The 14,423-nt window shown below is 44.0% G+C and overlaps 1 protein-coding gene across 2 annotated transcripts in view; it reads right to left on the minus strand.

Moving 5' to 3' along the window:
- The window catches only part of LOC138491214 (zinc metalloproteinase-disintegrin-like VLAIP-B), a 253,879-nt gene that overhangs the window by 18,244 nt on the left and 221,212 nt on the right, over positions 1-14,423 (minus strand). Inside the window, exon 21 of one of the 2 annotated variants that reach the window (XM_069617600.1) lies at positions 194-274. The exons of the other annotated variant lie outside the window; for it this stretch is intronic. Within the exon in view, the coding sequence (XP_069473701.1) occupies positions 194-274 (81 nt within the window). The remainder of the gene's footprint in view (positions 1-193; positions 275-14,423) is intronic. 2 annotated transcript variants of the gene reach the window in all.

Genomic DNA, 14,423 nt, shown 5'->3' on the forward strand with positions numbered 1-14,423 from the left:
TAACTGGATTTCACAAATAATAACAAAAACAAATTAGCCGAGCCCTGGGCTCCAAGGCCTTCTTTTTTCCACCCGATTGTTTTTTGGAATTCGGGATAATTTGTGGGCAGGATTAACATCCCAAGCCAGTCTTAATTAAATTAGCCCTCTGTGAGATATGTTAAGCCAGGCCTTCAAAAAAAATATAACTTACAAAGGAAATTCTTGGTTTAGCAGCTTGGGCGGGAGGGGTTGGGGGAGAAGGAGGGGAGGGAAGAAGCGATCTGGAAGCCAGCTAAAAAAGAGAAGGCAGTCAATCAAAGCTAGAAAAAAACGTACTCTTGCAAAGTGTAGCAACACCCCAAGGGCCTGATTCACAGAAGTGTTTCATAATGGAGCAATCCCATAGGAAAACGTTATGTGAATCCGGCCCTAAATAACTTCCAAGAGCTCCCAGTAAACGCATCAAATTACGGGATAGGGCAAAATTCAGATTGTTTGATGTAAAACAACAAAGTGGACCACCAGACCCAAAATTTGTTTTAAAGATTGAAAACATTTGCCTTCCTCAGAGCCTTTTTTCAAATAATCCAGGTCAATTTTCAAAGGACATTAACTTTAATAATGGCATTTTCCAAAATATGCACTTTGGCCATAGCACTGCTGAAGTTCCAAAGTCAGAGATGACGTAATCCCGATGATCAAATGTTACAAACTGTGGTGGTCTGGATCCACACCAGATGCCCACAATCCTGTTAAAGTAGAAACACCTTTTGTTGCAAGTAGGGGTGGAAGCTCATTAGCATTCATTCTTTTTAACCCAGATCATGCTTGAGTTTTATCTTCAGAAAATAAACAAGCGATTCAAAATGTACTCTTTGACCAAGAAATTCGTTAAAGGGGAAAATGCCTGATTTTGCACTCTATAGCTATGTAAATATATTCCAGAAACTATTAGTGCACGTAGCACTTGGGCAAACAAAAACATTTTTGGATTGCATTATTGCGCCAGGGCACAGCGCTAGGGCCGGGGCAAACAGTATGTCCATTGCTCTTGCACAGTGCAAAGTTCTGTAATGCTGGAATGTTAACATCCCCTTTTTCACTGAAGTCCGCAGTTGCAAACCCATAATATTGGGCAAGGAGTGCATAGATGAAAAGGAATATCCCATCACTCAACATTTACAATATGGGGGTTACAAATATGTTGACATTTTATTGCCACCGAATATGCTAATGTTAATCAATCCTTGCACACAATTAAGATATTATAGCTGAGAGCATACAATTCAAAGAAATAAGGTATCCAGTGGTAATATAGAATACAATTACAAAGAATGCAATAACAGAGAAACAAAAACATTAAAAAAATCAACAATTTTTAAAAATAGATATGGGAGTGGTAAGGGGGTAAAACTGGTGGGAATGTGGGGTTGGCTTAAGTGCATAGAGAAATGGGGGGTTGGTGTTGGGAGCCCCCCGCCCAAAAAAAAAACTGGTGGATATTTTTTCACTGTTTTTGTTTTCACTGAAAAAGCATTCTCTGTTATGTATTCCATGTAACCACGTAAAACCTTGAGGGTGGCCTGCTGACCATTGTCGGGGAAAGAGGGTGGCATGCTTCTGGGTGGTGGGTGTAGCCTTAGTTGACTTGGGTGTATGTGAACAATTCTATTAGCCTGTCCTGAAGCATATTGCGAATATACTTTTTGAAAAAAAGTATTGCAAGAGGTGAATCTTTTTGCATAATACGATATAGGGAGTAAACATTTTGCAGTCTTTAGCAGTTTATATATGCATAGATTATCCAAAAGAGTGCAAAATGGTATTCTCTCCACAGGGGGCGGGATACACCAGCAGTATTGTATTTGAATTTATTCAGATTTAGAGTGCTTTTGCCAAAGAGCTGTACACTGCGATAAAAATGGATACATAACCGGGCAATATTGACAAAGATTAATAGGATGTCAGAGGGAAGACACATCAGTTAATGTTCAGAGCAGAAAGAGGAGATGGAACTGGGATGTGGCACAGGGCGTTTGTGAACAGTGACTGAGCATTGTGATTGAGATTAAATAGAATTTGACCGACGGTATAAATAGATGAGGGAATAAGAGTGGAGCAAGATCGTGAAAGCTCCTGAAAACAAAAAAGAGAAGTGACAAATAATGGTAGAAAATAGAAAGACTGAAGACAAAAGTAACTCATGTACTGAATGGAGGAACATTGTAATCATTTTAGTGTTGGCGTATCATACATTTTTCTACATGTTTTGTTCTAGGATTTCCATAATCCCTCACCATTATGTATTCTGGGTAGGGTTAGCGGAAGTTGTAATGTAAAAACTCTGGAGATCAAAAGGTTGCAGACTCCCGCTGTATTGCATCTGGAATTGTAAATTGCTATGCTATTGCTGTGTAGATTGCTATGTGCAAGACCAACTTTCTGTTGGTATCCCACCGTTATTTACAATGCTTGACAAAGGTGTGGTCTTTGATAAAAAGGCATGACATATTGTATCTGTGCTGAAATACGCCACAGTATTGTAGTGGTTTTTTTCGCGATAACCAGACACTTGGCCCCTCACAAGAACATTTTAGTGATACAATCTTGTGTTAAAATGCTGCAAGATTTTCTTGTGAGAGCAAGGGTGAGAGGGGCATCTGCAGAAACCATTTTAAAAATGCATGCACAAATGTAGCAAACATTGCATGCATTCTTGTCCCTGTTGCTCATGAGACGGTGGCAACTGGCTATGGCCACAGTCCTGTAATGAGGAAGAATTCCACGGTGCATAGCTTAGAAACATGCATATCGAATATGTGATAATAAACCATGTTTTAAAAAAAGGTGTTCACACTACTGGTGGTGGGAGAAACAGCAACACCATGACATTCTGTAATAGGATCTTTTGTTGAAGTGATGTTGCCACCTTAACTACGAGTTCCCTTCAGCTGGCGCAGCACATGGGCACACTGATCAATCACCGATGATGCAGCAGAGGGCTTCACGTATAGCATCACTGGAAAATAGAGCACACTGATGGCATCACAATGAATATCATGGGAAGATGTTGCAGGAAAAACATCCTTGGTTGGTCAATGTTACCCCAACTCCTAAAAACATGTCGAACCTATGCTAGGTCTGGTGTTATTTACTCTTCTAAACTCTAATCCTAGGATATCTGGGGAAGTGGCAGATTGATAATAGTAAGTGTGCACGTTTGGGGGGTGGGTAATGTTTTGAGGGAGGAGCAAATTGCCTCCTGGTGACATTTTCACTGTCCACATCACTGCGTGCCAAGGGATACTATTCATGAGAGTAACACGTTCTCTTGGTCTCCTTTAAGAATTCTGACAATCCTATTGTACAGATAAATGTTTGGGGCATGGTAAGAGATGTAATGGACCTACTGACCGGTTATGGGCGTGAAGTAGCCAGGCCTACTGTTTACTTTTGCTGGACTACTGTGGCTAGTGGCCCAATCATTTGCTCTTGAAGCAACATGGACAGTAGTTCCTTTGGGTGACTTGGAAAGGCCTGTGGCATGGTTTTTGTCCATGTAGCAAAAGTTCATGACTGTCATCAGTGGGTTATACTATCCAGTGACCTTATCAATGATAGTGATGACATTGTTGATGTGTGGTTAGTGTGGCCATGAGCTGTGCACAAGGGGACTCGGAATTAGTGACATTGCTTCCAAAATGTGGCAAATTTGAAGGGCTATATGTTAAACCGTCACTTTCCAAGTTAGTTCGACTGAATGTATGTATAATAAAGTGACTAATCACCTTAAGGTTTAGCTGAAACCCAAGATCCATTGAATTTGCAAAACTTTGACCGCTAATAAATATACAGAAACACACAATACATGACCGCCTGCCCATATAAAAGGATGTAAATCTATTTACAGGCTAGTTGTTTATATATTATTTTATTTAGCGTTTATTTACAGCACACATAACCCGTAAGTATCTAGGCGCTAGTTTCCTTGCAGGTTATTTACAACATGCTCTTTTTTCAACTGCAGGTCTGGGATTTGCACCTGTGTTTGCGCAGCGTGGTCTTGCTGCCCAGACCTGTGCTTTGCCACAGAGCTATCCTACCGTCATAAATTTGTTGTGACATTAATACTGACCTGCAATGAGAACATGACAGCAGTTCCATGTCTAACATTTTATTAGTATTTCGTTAAGATGAACGAATGCCTGGTGATTGAGCAAGCACAGAACAAAATATTCGAACTCCGGCTGCTGTTGTGACAAGCTTTTCAAATGACTTTTTCTTAAAATATGTTTGTGAAATTTCACAGCCATTACTTGATAGGTAACTGTTTATGGTGGCATGTTTAATGTGTGCTCTGTTACACTTCATCATGCAGAAGCAAGAATATCTCACTGTGTTATCTGTTATTTTGTTTTTAGATGCATATCATTAATTGCTTAAAATATTTTAAATTCGCATAACATGCCTAATAGTGTTTGCATCAGCAACTCAATGATTTTATATTAGATTAACCAAGATGCCAGGTTGTAAAGGGTATGACCACGTGTAGCCATGTTTTACAAGGAACAACATATGCCCGAACACACCTAAACACGTGTATTGCAAGTAACCCCAGAATTCTGGTATTTTATAAAGGAAGTCAGCCTTTGGCCTCACTCCTCCGTTTGGTCAGTGAACTCCTCAATGACTGGCACTGTGCTCAAGTAAGATAAATGTACCACTGCCATATGTTAAATTTAGTATTTTGTTCATAAGGAGTACATTACATTGAATAAGCAGATTTCTTTCATTCCAACCGTCAATTACAATAGCGTTTCTAAGAGGGCATTGCATGATGGGACTGACAGATTATGTATCCAACCACATTTAAACGCAAATATTCTCTGGTGTGGCTGAAACGTTGGCACCTTTTCAGTTTGAGCAGGGTGTGCTGTGTACTCAATTAAGTAACACACTGTACATGTGGGTATTCTTTTGTGGAGTCGGTTAATACAAATGTATTTGTAAAGTTAAAAACGTCCAAACATAGGCATTAAGTGCTGATCAGATGAATGTGCACAGTGATTTGTGGCCAATAACTTCGCTCCCTCTGGATGAATCCTCACCAAACTTTGCAAAAAAAGTATATGGCCTACTCTGAAAGTTTGCTGAGGTTTGGTCCAGGGGGGACAAAGTTATAGGGGGGGGGTCTCAAAATGTCTTTTTCCCCATAGATTGAATGGTGAAAAAAGTTTGCTCACGACTACAGCCTAAACCTCTGGACGGATTTTCTCCAAATTTGCGGCAGGAGCAGCAGCTTGGTCCCGAAAGCGTGTAAATTTGGTAAAAATCCATCGAGGAGTTTTTTAAAAATGACCAAAAAGTAGGTCAAAAAAAATTAGTGATATCTATGTTCGGTCTGCGGACACACTTCACTGTTCGCTCCACGGACAGTATCCTGATTGGCCAATCGACTTGCGTCATGTCCGCGGACATGCAGCGTGTTCGTCGATAGGGTGGTGAAGAGTGTGGCGTGCGTCAGATTTTCGGAAACGCCCGCCATCTTGTATCCGCGGACATCCGCAGACTGCACAATGCCAAATGGTGGGGAAATACAATTTTGGCAAGTCTGTTGGTTGTAGGGTGTCCTGACCCACGTTTAAGCTACCCTGCTACAACATTTGGTGCTGTGGGCTTAGGAAATTCAAGATGGCGGAAAACCCACATGTGCGCCGAAATCCAGGAAAGCTGCGCAGTTGTGCGCACACCAAAATGGTTACCTAACTTGCCACCCACCAGGGTAAAGAAAGGTCTTTGTTAACAAAATCCACTTTTACTGATGTCAAAAAGTTGCTGAAATCGTGACTCATTGGACCACTTTAAAGATTCAACCCTTTTTGTGGGGTTCCACATAACCATCTTACTGTAAGGAGCCCCATCAAAACAATGTTAAGCAAGGATTTACTACCATGTAAGAACCATTCCTGTTTAGAATGCATTAATCCAAGAAAATCCCAAAAATGGGTGCAGTACCAGTACTCACCACTACCCAAAAGCCGGCGTTTTAAAACCCACTGTGTGTTTTTCTGAAGGCAAGCAAAATGCCTATTTCAAACCTTGCAACATGTGCAAAATATTCACTGAACACCAGCAGACATTTGGCAGAATGGAGTTTTGTGTGCCTACAAAATCTGGGAAATGAAGAGCCCAAAAACAATGCTTATAACAAAAATGCTATGGAGTCAGCAGCTTAAGCCTAACTGCAACTGGATTTAAAACCACCAAAATCGAAAATGTTAAATTAAATGAGTGACCTATGTTTGGTGTCACATGCCTTTGTAACTGTTGAAATGTCATAGTTTTGCACTTAGAATCAGCATTCTAGCTGCATGTGTAAAATTACAAGTTATTTTAAAAGCAACAAAAAGTTAGCTGAAGGTCTGGCTTAAGGAACTTGATTTTGCCTAGCAACGGATCCCATCAGGAGTGAAACTTGAGTCACAACTATGTTCCCAGGCCAATGTTCCTTTTGCTGCCCACACTAAGGATATGCCATCTATCTGATAATTGAATTTCCTGTGCTCTGCCAGAGAGTGAACAAAGCCCTCTCCACTCAGGCAAAGGTTTTTATTACAGACGTCGTAAAAAGTGGCTTCCTCCTGGAGAAGCTGGGAGGGGCACTGCCTGTGAGAAGCAAGCTGGCTTGGCAGAAACTGGAAAGACTGGTTTCTGTACCATGTGACCTGAAAAGACACACCCCTGCAGCAAGGATATGGTTTTATAAAAAGGGGGATAATTCATAGTGCGGACATGTGAAAATTTTATAAATGATACCATAATTCTTGTGATTTTTCTGCCCACAGTTTAAGACGTGGTAGGAACCGGTGGTATGTTCAGGGGGGTTTTAGCGGAAAAGTGGATATTACTCTAAATGTGTGCATGTTAAAAATCTGAAACTTCATCAGTTAATGTCCCTACCCCCTGCACACATGTATGTAAAGTTGGGTCCATGTCGGAAATTGAAAAAGCAGTTAAAAAGTCAATTATGTACACTCTTTGAATGCAAGCTCCGAGAATGAGCAGATTTGGACATAGACATGGCTAAATTCAGCCACACCATGTATATGTAATTTCAAACAACTGTGTAACTCTGAAGTATGGATTTTGATCATATATATATTTGGGTGCACAGATGATAAGGGAGGTTGTTTCAAGAGATCATAAAATGACATCAATCTGACTCACAGTTCAGTTTGCCAATCAAGCGGAGGAATGGAAGCCTGACCAATGACGAATGAGAGGGGCAAGTCTAGTGATGCAACACGCACACCCATTCTCAAGAAACAGATAAAAGCAGAGAGTCAGGACACATAGAGACATTCAATTTCATCTGCCGCTGGAAGCCCTGCCGGAAAAATCCATACTTACCTCCATCAAACTCCAGAAAGCCAAACTAGAGACTTCAATCTATCCAGAGCAGAGACCAGACCAGAGAGAAAGCAGTGCTGTGCCTAGCAGAGACCAGACCAGAGAGAAAGCAGTGCTGTGCCTAGCCGAGACCAGACCAGGCGCTGTGAGCAGAATCCGGAAAGACCTGACCAGACTGAAGATCGTGACCAAGTCGCTTTCCTGTTCAAAATCTCTTGTGAGTACTTAGCAAAACTCAGAACACATCTCTTAGTTTAAATTCATCTAATTCAATCTATTTAACCTAAGTAGAACTGCCTCCTATCTGTCACCTGTCATTTCTAGTAAAATTTGTCATTTTGAAAAAGTGTGCGTTTAAAATTTACAAAACCAAAAACGACCTTTACTAAATTACTCATATCTCCGCAACCGTTTGGGCTAGAGACTTGCAATAACTTTCATTTGGAAGCTGAGATCCCAGGCTTTCCTAGGACCCCGAAACGGTAGAGATAGTCCTTGCGGTTCCTTTGTAATAGCGCTCGGCGCATCCGCGAATTTTGACGCGATTTGCAATTTCTTCACATGTAAAAAAAACTGCTGCTGCCTGATTTCATTTGCCAGAAATTCGTTTAACCTGCTAACTATACCTGCATCATTGCTAGTGTGAGCCTGGACTAATATTAACTAGATACCACTCATCCTGAACCTCTAAAAGGGAATTAAGAGCGTTTCCAGCATATTTCTCATTCATTGCTAGCACCTATCAAAGCATTTGCCTGTGTTTTCAAACTTCTGTTTAAGCTTGCTGGATTGAACTGAATTACAGTTGATTGCATTTCTGAGAACTGTGTGTTTTCCTTCCATTTCCTTGCCTTGCATCAAGGGGGGGAGGGGAGTAGCCAGAGAAAAGTGATTACATTGTTTGGTTGAAATCATATTGCGTATTTTCTGTACTGCATTCATTGAATATTGCATCCACCTGAGCCTACATAAAGCATCCTCTACCACATTATACTTTTGTTCCTATTTACCAGTGTGCTACCTTATCCATTTCATGTCAACTCATTAGTGATTAAAGAAGTGTGCTAGTGCCAGATTCTCCGTTGTTAATATTTACCATATCAGATGAAGTGTGATATTCAATTATTAATTTATTAAAAAGTGTGATATATATTTTAATTTATCAAATAAACCTTTTAAACTTGCAAAACAGAATTACTTCTTGGCTCAGTGGGGTCAGGGGGATTCCAAGAGAGGGGTGTTATACAAGGGTAGTCATCCAGAACGCATGAACTGGACCTAAAGATATATCAATAAGGGTTTTCATTCAGTATTCTAGACTAGGCGTTAACTTGGCTGTAGTGCTGAATTGAATCCTCTTACATGGTCTGTAAGACTGTTTGGGGATGGGGGGGTGAGAGATGGTTCAAATATTTTATCTATTTAGGTTGTTGGCACCGATGTTGTTTGTGTTGTGTATGCGGACAGTCGCACTGTCCTTGATGTCCGCAATCAACTCATATGGGCATGTCCCAAAGACACTACATCTGTCCGTATTGTTCGCAGGCAAATTGAACTGTTCTAAGAATACACACGGTGTTCGGGATGTCCGCAAATAAATGAAAATGGAGGCGTCCTGAGTACACTATCTGTCCGTATTGTTCGCGGGCAAGTAGAAACTGTTCTAAGAACACCCAAGGTGTCCGCGGACATAAATGCCATGAGGCCTAGTTAAAAATGTTTGTTTTTATGGGTGTCATTATAGTTAAAACATTTTGATTCTATGGGTGTGATCTATGGTTGTGATATGTTTGAGTTGTGGCCAGAGTCTACTCAAGACCGAAGTTATAAGTACTGAAGTTGTAAGCCTCAATGGGTGTGATATGCTGCGTTGGTTGTGGCCAGGACCTAGTGTCTTGGGTGCATGGCCGAAGGCCATGCGCTCAAAACCAAAGTTATAAGCACTGAAGTTATAAGCCACCATGGGTTTCATATAGTGTGCTGGTTGTGGGCAGGATGTTGAGTGTTGAGTGCATGGGTGAAGGCTGTAGGCTATACACCCAAGATTTTAGGCCCCGACCACAAGCACTGCACCATATCACAGCCATAGATCACACCTATAGATTCGAATATCTATCAAATGGTTGGAATTATACTTACTGTTTGAATTGTTGAGATTCGATATATTTTTTACATGAGTTTGGTACCTGTAGGAAATATTCCTTTTCAATTTCTGTGATAAAAGAAAACAGCATGTTAGTGTATGTATTATATAAAGACTTATTACATTGCATAATAGATATTTCAGCTTTTTTTTACCCTCAAATTTGGTTTACAAGCCAGTGTACTGTGCATTTTGCTCAGTGTCTGTGATTGTTTTTCAAATCATTGGGTCTGTGGGAATAAAAATCCTTGTCGAATTAACAAAACATTTTTATTTTGTTATGCTACAGTCTGTTTGTTTCCTTTCAGTGTTCACTTGTTGTTTCGGGTTAATGTTCTATCTGTTGGATTGTTGCAGATTTCTGAAGAAGTTAGATACCTGTTGGCGTATTCTAACTGTTTATAGTTGTTTATTTGAATTTTTGTTAATGTTGAAGTACAGATTACTTATTAAAATTTTGGTTTTAAGAAGATTAACTGTTGGTAAGATTTGCTGGTAATCTCTGCTTTAGAGTAATGGTACTATTATTACATTCAAACCATCCACATTTCTTTTTAATATATGCAGTGTAGTGATCTGCATCGGTTGTGGCTCCTGCGTGGTAGATTATACCTATTGTTGTGAAGGTTTTCTAACCAAGTGATACTTGACCGTGTGAATCCAGTCAGCTTGCAGTTGTTTTTGGTACCATCTGCATTGTAACATAGAAGCATTAGTATTACGCATTTACTATGTGTTTGTATTAGTAAGGTGGAGCGATTATCTGAATTGTAGGTAGTACACAATCTGCCATGGTTTGCATGTTGTACAAGTTGCTGAAATGGAATGGATTCACAATTTGGTATGGATACATACACGAAGCGCTCGTTAGGGATTTCTTCTTGTGTAACATTGTTGCAGAGAGTGCAGGTATGTTTCCACATTTACGAAATCTGGAAGATTTCATTTATAGGTATGATTTGTATTCCAGTACTTGTAGTAAGCACATTAGAAATTCTTGTGGATCTTCTTGTGAGTTTATAGTGAATTTCACCATTCCAGCACAGTGGTCCAATTCTTGTCTTATTCCGTGAACACTATACGTGTTGTCAGGATTGTTTGTTGCCTTTCTATGAAGGACTAACATTTGCAAACACAATTGGTCTGTACTGTGTAAGTAAATGTTGTCAACAATTGGTGGCAATTGAAATAGAATATTCATTGCTACATTTGCGTAACAACTTACACCAGTTCCATCTGAAAATTTGAATGGACCAGATAGTTCAGATAGTTCTGTGTCCAAGTCATTTTTTCGGAGTGTGTGTTGCTTCTCTGAAGAAGTACCAGAGTTAATTTGACTAATAGGTTCTTCTTTCCTTATGGTAAATGATGAAGTATTAGCTTCTTTTACTCTCATTGGAGGATTTGCAGTCAGATTCTGTTGTATTTCAGTTTGAATTCATTTTCTTTTACAACGTTTTCCTTTTTGTGGAACAGGATATGCTTTTAGATGGGGGGTGTATAGTGTACGTAGTCTATTGTATTCTAGAATGCAAGGAATATCAGCGTTGACTTTACTTGCATCAAAGTTGATTAGAAATAGACCGTCAAGTGTACGTAAGTGTGACAGTGCTACGTAGCTCATGCCTTCTTTAAAGACTGTGTTACCAATATCTATCAATGCTTTGTCTAGGGTAAGACCTTGGGATTTATGAATGGTGACTGCATATGCAAGAGTTAGAGAAAATTGTTCTCTGCTTACATACATGTCTTAGAAGAGAAGAATCAAGCTCTTGAGCGCGCCATCCTTTTTACTTCTGAAAGTTTGTCAAAGAAAATCTTGACAAACTGAATGTTGTCACGTGGGTATGTTTGAAAGCTAACAACTGTACCCAGTGCTCCATTAACTAGTCCTTGCTCCATGTCAAGGTTACGTTTAAGCATTACTCTACAGTTTAAGGATAATTTTAATATTTTCTCCAAGACAGCTGGTTGGAGATAGAATGTTCTAAGGTATTTAGGGGCCGATTCATGGAACAAACGTGCGCCGAAAATCTACGCGCAAGCTACATGGAAGTCCCTGCGCGTGTCTTCCTCGGGATGTGTGCCAAACCCGTGCATGGCGCACACGTCACTGCAACATCCCGAAAGACGTGCGCGACGCGCACAGTGAAAGCGCACAACCTCTGCGCATACACTAGAAAGTGGGCGGAACACGGGGCGTAACGCGCGGAATGGGGAACAACTTGCGAAAACAAGGGCGTAACTGGGGATGTACTGCAGGGAAGCAGAGGGAACGCCCACACGCACCCGAACCACACGTATTCATGGAACCGAATAGGGCAAAGCCACGCACAGCGAAAGACACACACAAGCCGATACACGTCCGCCACACGAAGGCAGGCGGTAGCGTCCCTGCGCATTACAAAAGTGGCAACATACAGCAATTGTGCGAGCGGGGCACGTGTATTTCGGGGTTGCGCGGGAAGTTACACACGCGATTGAGCGGGATACGTGTATTTCAGGGGTTCGCGTGAACTTTCTCACGCGATCGGGCCTGGGGGAGCGGGCTATGTGTATTTCAGGGGTTCGCGTGAACTTTCTCACGCGATCGGGCCTGGGGGAGCGGGCTACGTGTATTTCAGGGGTTCGCGTGAACTTCCTCACGCGATCGGGCCTGGGGGAGCGGGCTACGTGTATTTCAGGGGTTCGTGTGAAGTCTCTCACGCGATCGGGCCTGGGGGAGCGGGCTACGTGTATTTCATGGGTTCGCGTGAACTTTCCCACGCGATCGGGCCTGGGGGAGCGGGCTACGTGTATTTCAGGGGTTCGCGTGAACTTACCCACGCGATCGGGCCTGGGGGAGCGGGCTACGTGTATTTCAGGGGTGCGCGTGAAGTTTCTCACGCGATCGGGCCTGGGGGAGCGGGCTACGCTTATTTCTGGGGAGCGCGGGAAGTGACACACGCAATTCCATCAGGGTACGTGTATTACAGGTGTGCGCGGGGAGCAGCACACTTGAATTGCACGTGTAGGTCCTCCCAGGTGTACCCTCTACACCCTCCATGGCCCCTGCAGGTGGCTCACACCACAGGGGCCTACCCAGCACATGTCATGCAGGCACCCCACCCACCATGCCCATGCCCACCAGCCAACCCACATGTCAACTTGCACTACTCCCCCCCACTGCATGTGACCCTGCACCCCCAGCCACCAGGGGCAGCCTCCACCAGGTCCTCACAATCCCCAACACACATGCACGTCAGCGTGTAATACGAGGAAAGGGCCATGCACGTAAGCGCGCATACGAGGAAAGCCCATGCGCGTAAGCGCGCATGGAAACTGCACGTCCGCGTGTAATACGAGGAAAGAGCCTATGCGCGTAAGTGACGTGATGCGCGCGTGCGTTTCCCTCAGCACGGGTTAAAGGTGAGCGGGCCCAGCAGTTCGCTGTACGTGCCTTTCGTGGAGACCGACGTGTGTTGCTGCTTCCTGTTGTTTCGCGCGCCATCACAACTTCACAGCTCTCAAGGACGTATCTCTTCTTTTGGCGGGGGTATTGGCTACGCGTGTTTTTCTGCATCGCGCTAGTCAGACGGTGAGTCACACACGCTCTTTTTCCCACTGCGGGTGCCCCTGTGTATCGCACCCATTTTTGATGTCATAGTAGCCTGCGTGTCCCACGCGTACGCGTTATTCGTGTTACTGGGTGCCACCGCGTACTGCGGGAGGTCCAATCCACGCACGTAGGCTGCAGGGTTGCGTGCACGGTTTTACTGCAGTTTTGGGGTGCCTGAGCGTTGCGTGACCCGTCACCACATCACCGGGGTCACATACAGCCTTGCAGGTGCAGGGGGGCTGTTAACATCTTGCTTCCCACCCCCTTCACCCCAATTGCCCAGGTCAATTGTGGTGTACACCTCCCATTGGCACCACTCCATCTGTGCCAGCACTACTACATCTGTGCCATGGTTGGGAGGCCACCAAAGGTGAGGGGCGCCTCAGCTGGGCGTACTCCTCGTGGTGGGCGTGGTCGGGGACGTGGCCGTGGTGACCAGGGAGTAGGGGGACTCCAGGGTGTCCAGGGCAGCCACAGAGGGGGAAGAGGCAGGGGTGCGCCACTTGAGCACAATGTTGTGCCATGTGTCGGTGCAGCCATGCCACCACCTCCTGTGGTTCCGGGGGATGCAGCTCCTGCATCTGGCACTGGCACCCATATGACCCGGCAGTCCGTTCCATCGACTGCCACGGGCCCAAGGGTGGTGGTAGCTGCAGGTGCAGCTGTGGACACCGCCACCCAGGCTCAGGGTCTGCCAGCGCAGGCTGCGTTGGCACTTGAAGAGCCCTTGGTAGATCTCCAACAGGCCAGGGGGGAAACCATAGGGGCACGCTGGGCTGCTCAGACCAAGACACGTGTCCCTGGGGCAGTCATGTCATCTGCTGCCCCGAACAGCCGGGTGTTGGCAAGTGCAGGGGCAGATGCACCCAACAGCACCCCGGTTGTGAGCCTGCCAACCAGGATCGTTGCGGCCAAGCACCCTGCCACAGCTGATGTTGCTGCGCAGGGTCCATTAGTGGGCACCCAGCTGCCACTGACACAAGTCAGGCCTCTGGTCATCCCTCCACCTGCCACTCCCTTGGCTCAATCCACCGAACCCACTGGCCATGCTGGTCAGGGCGGCATTAGCCAGCCAGGGTCTGCGCCACAGTCCAAGAGGAGGAAGGTTGCACCTGCAGCACAGGCTGCGACCCCACACAGAGCCACGACCTCCTGCACGTCGAGGAAGAAGCCTTTCTGTAAGCAGGAACTGGACTTCCTCGTGGACTACGTGCGGGGACACAGCCGTGACATGCTAGTGGGTGCCAATAGTCAGACCACGGCTGCCCAACGTGACACACACTGGAAGCA

The sequence above is a fragment of the Ambystoma mexicanum genome, chromosome 10 (assembly GCF_040938575.1).
Source record: "Ambystoma mexicanum isolate Mex_15411 chromosome 10, UKY_AmexF1_1, whole genome shotgun sequence".
NCBI classification, from domain to species: Eukaryota; Metazoa; Chordata; class Amphibia; order Caudata; family Ambystomatidae; genus Ambystoma; species Ambystoma mexicanum.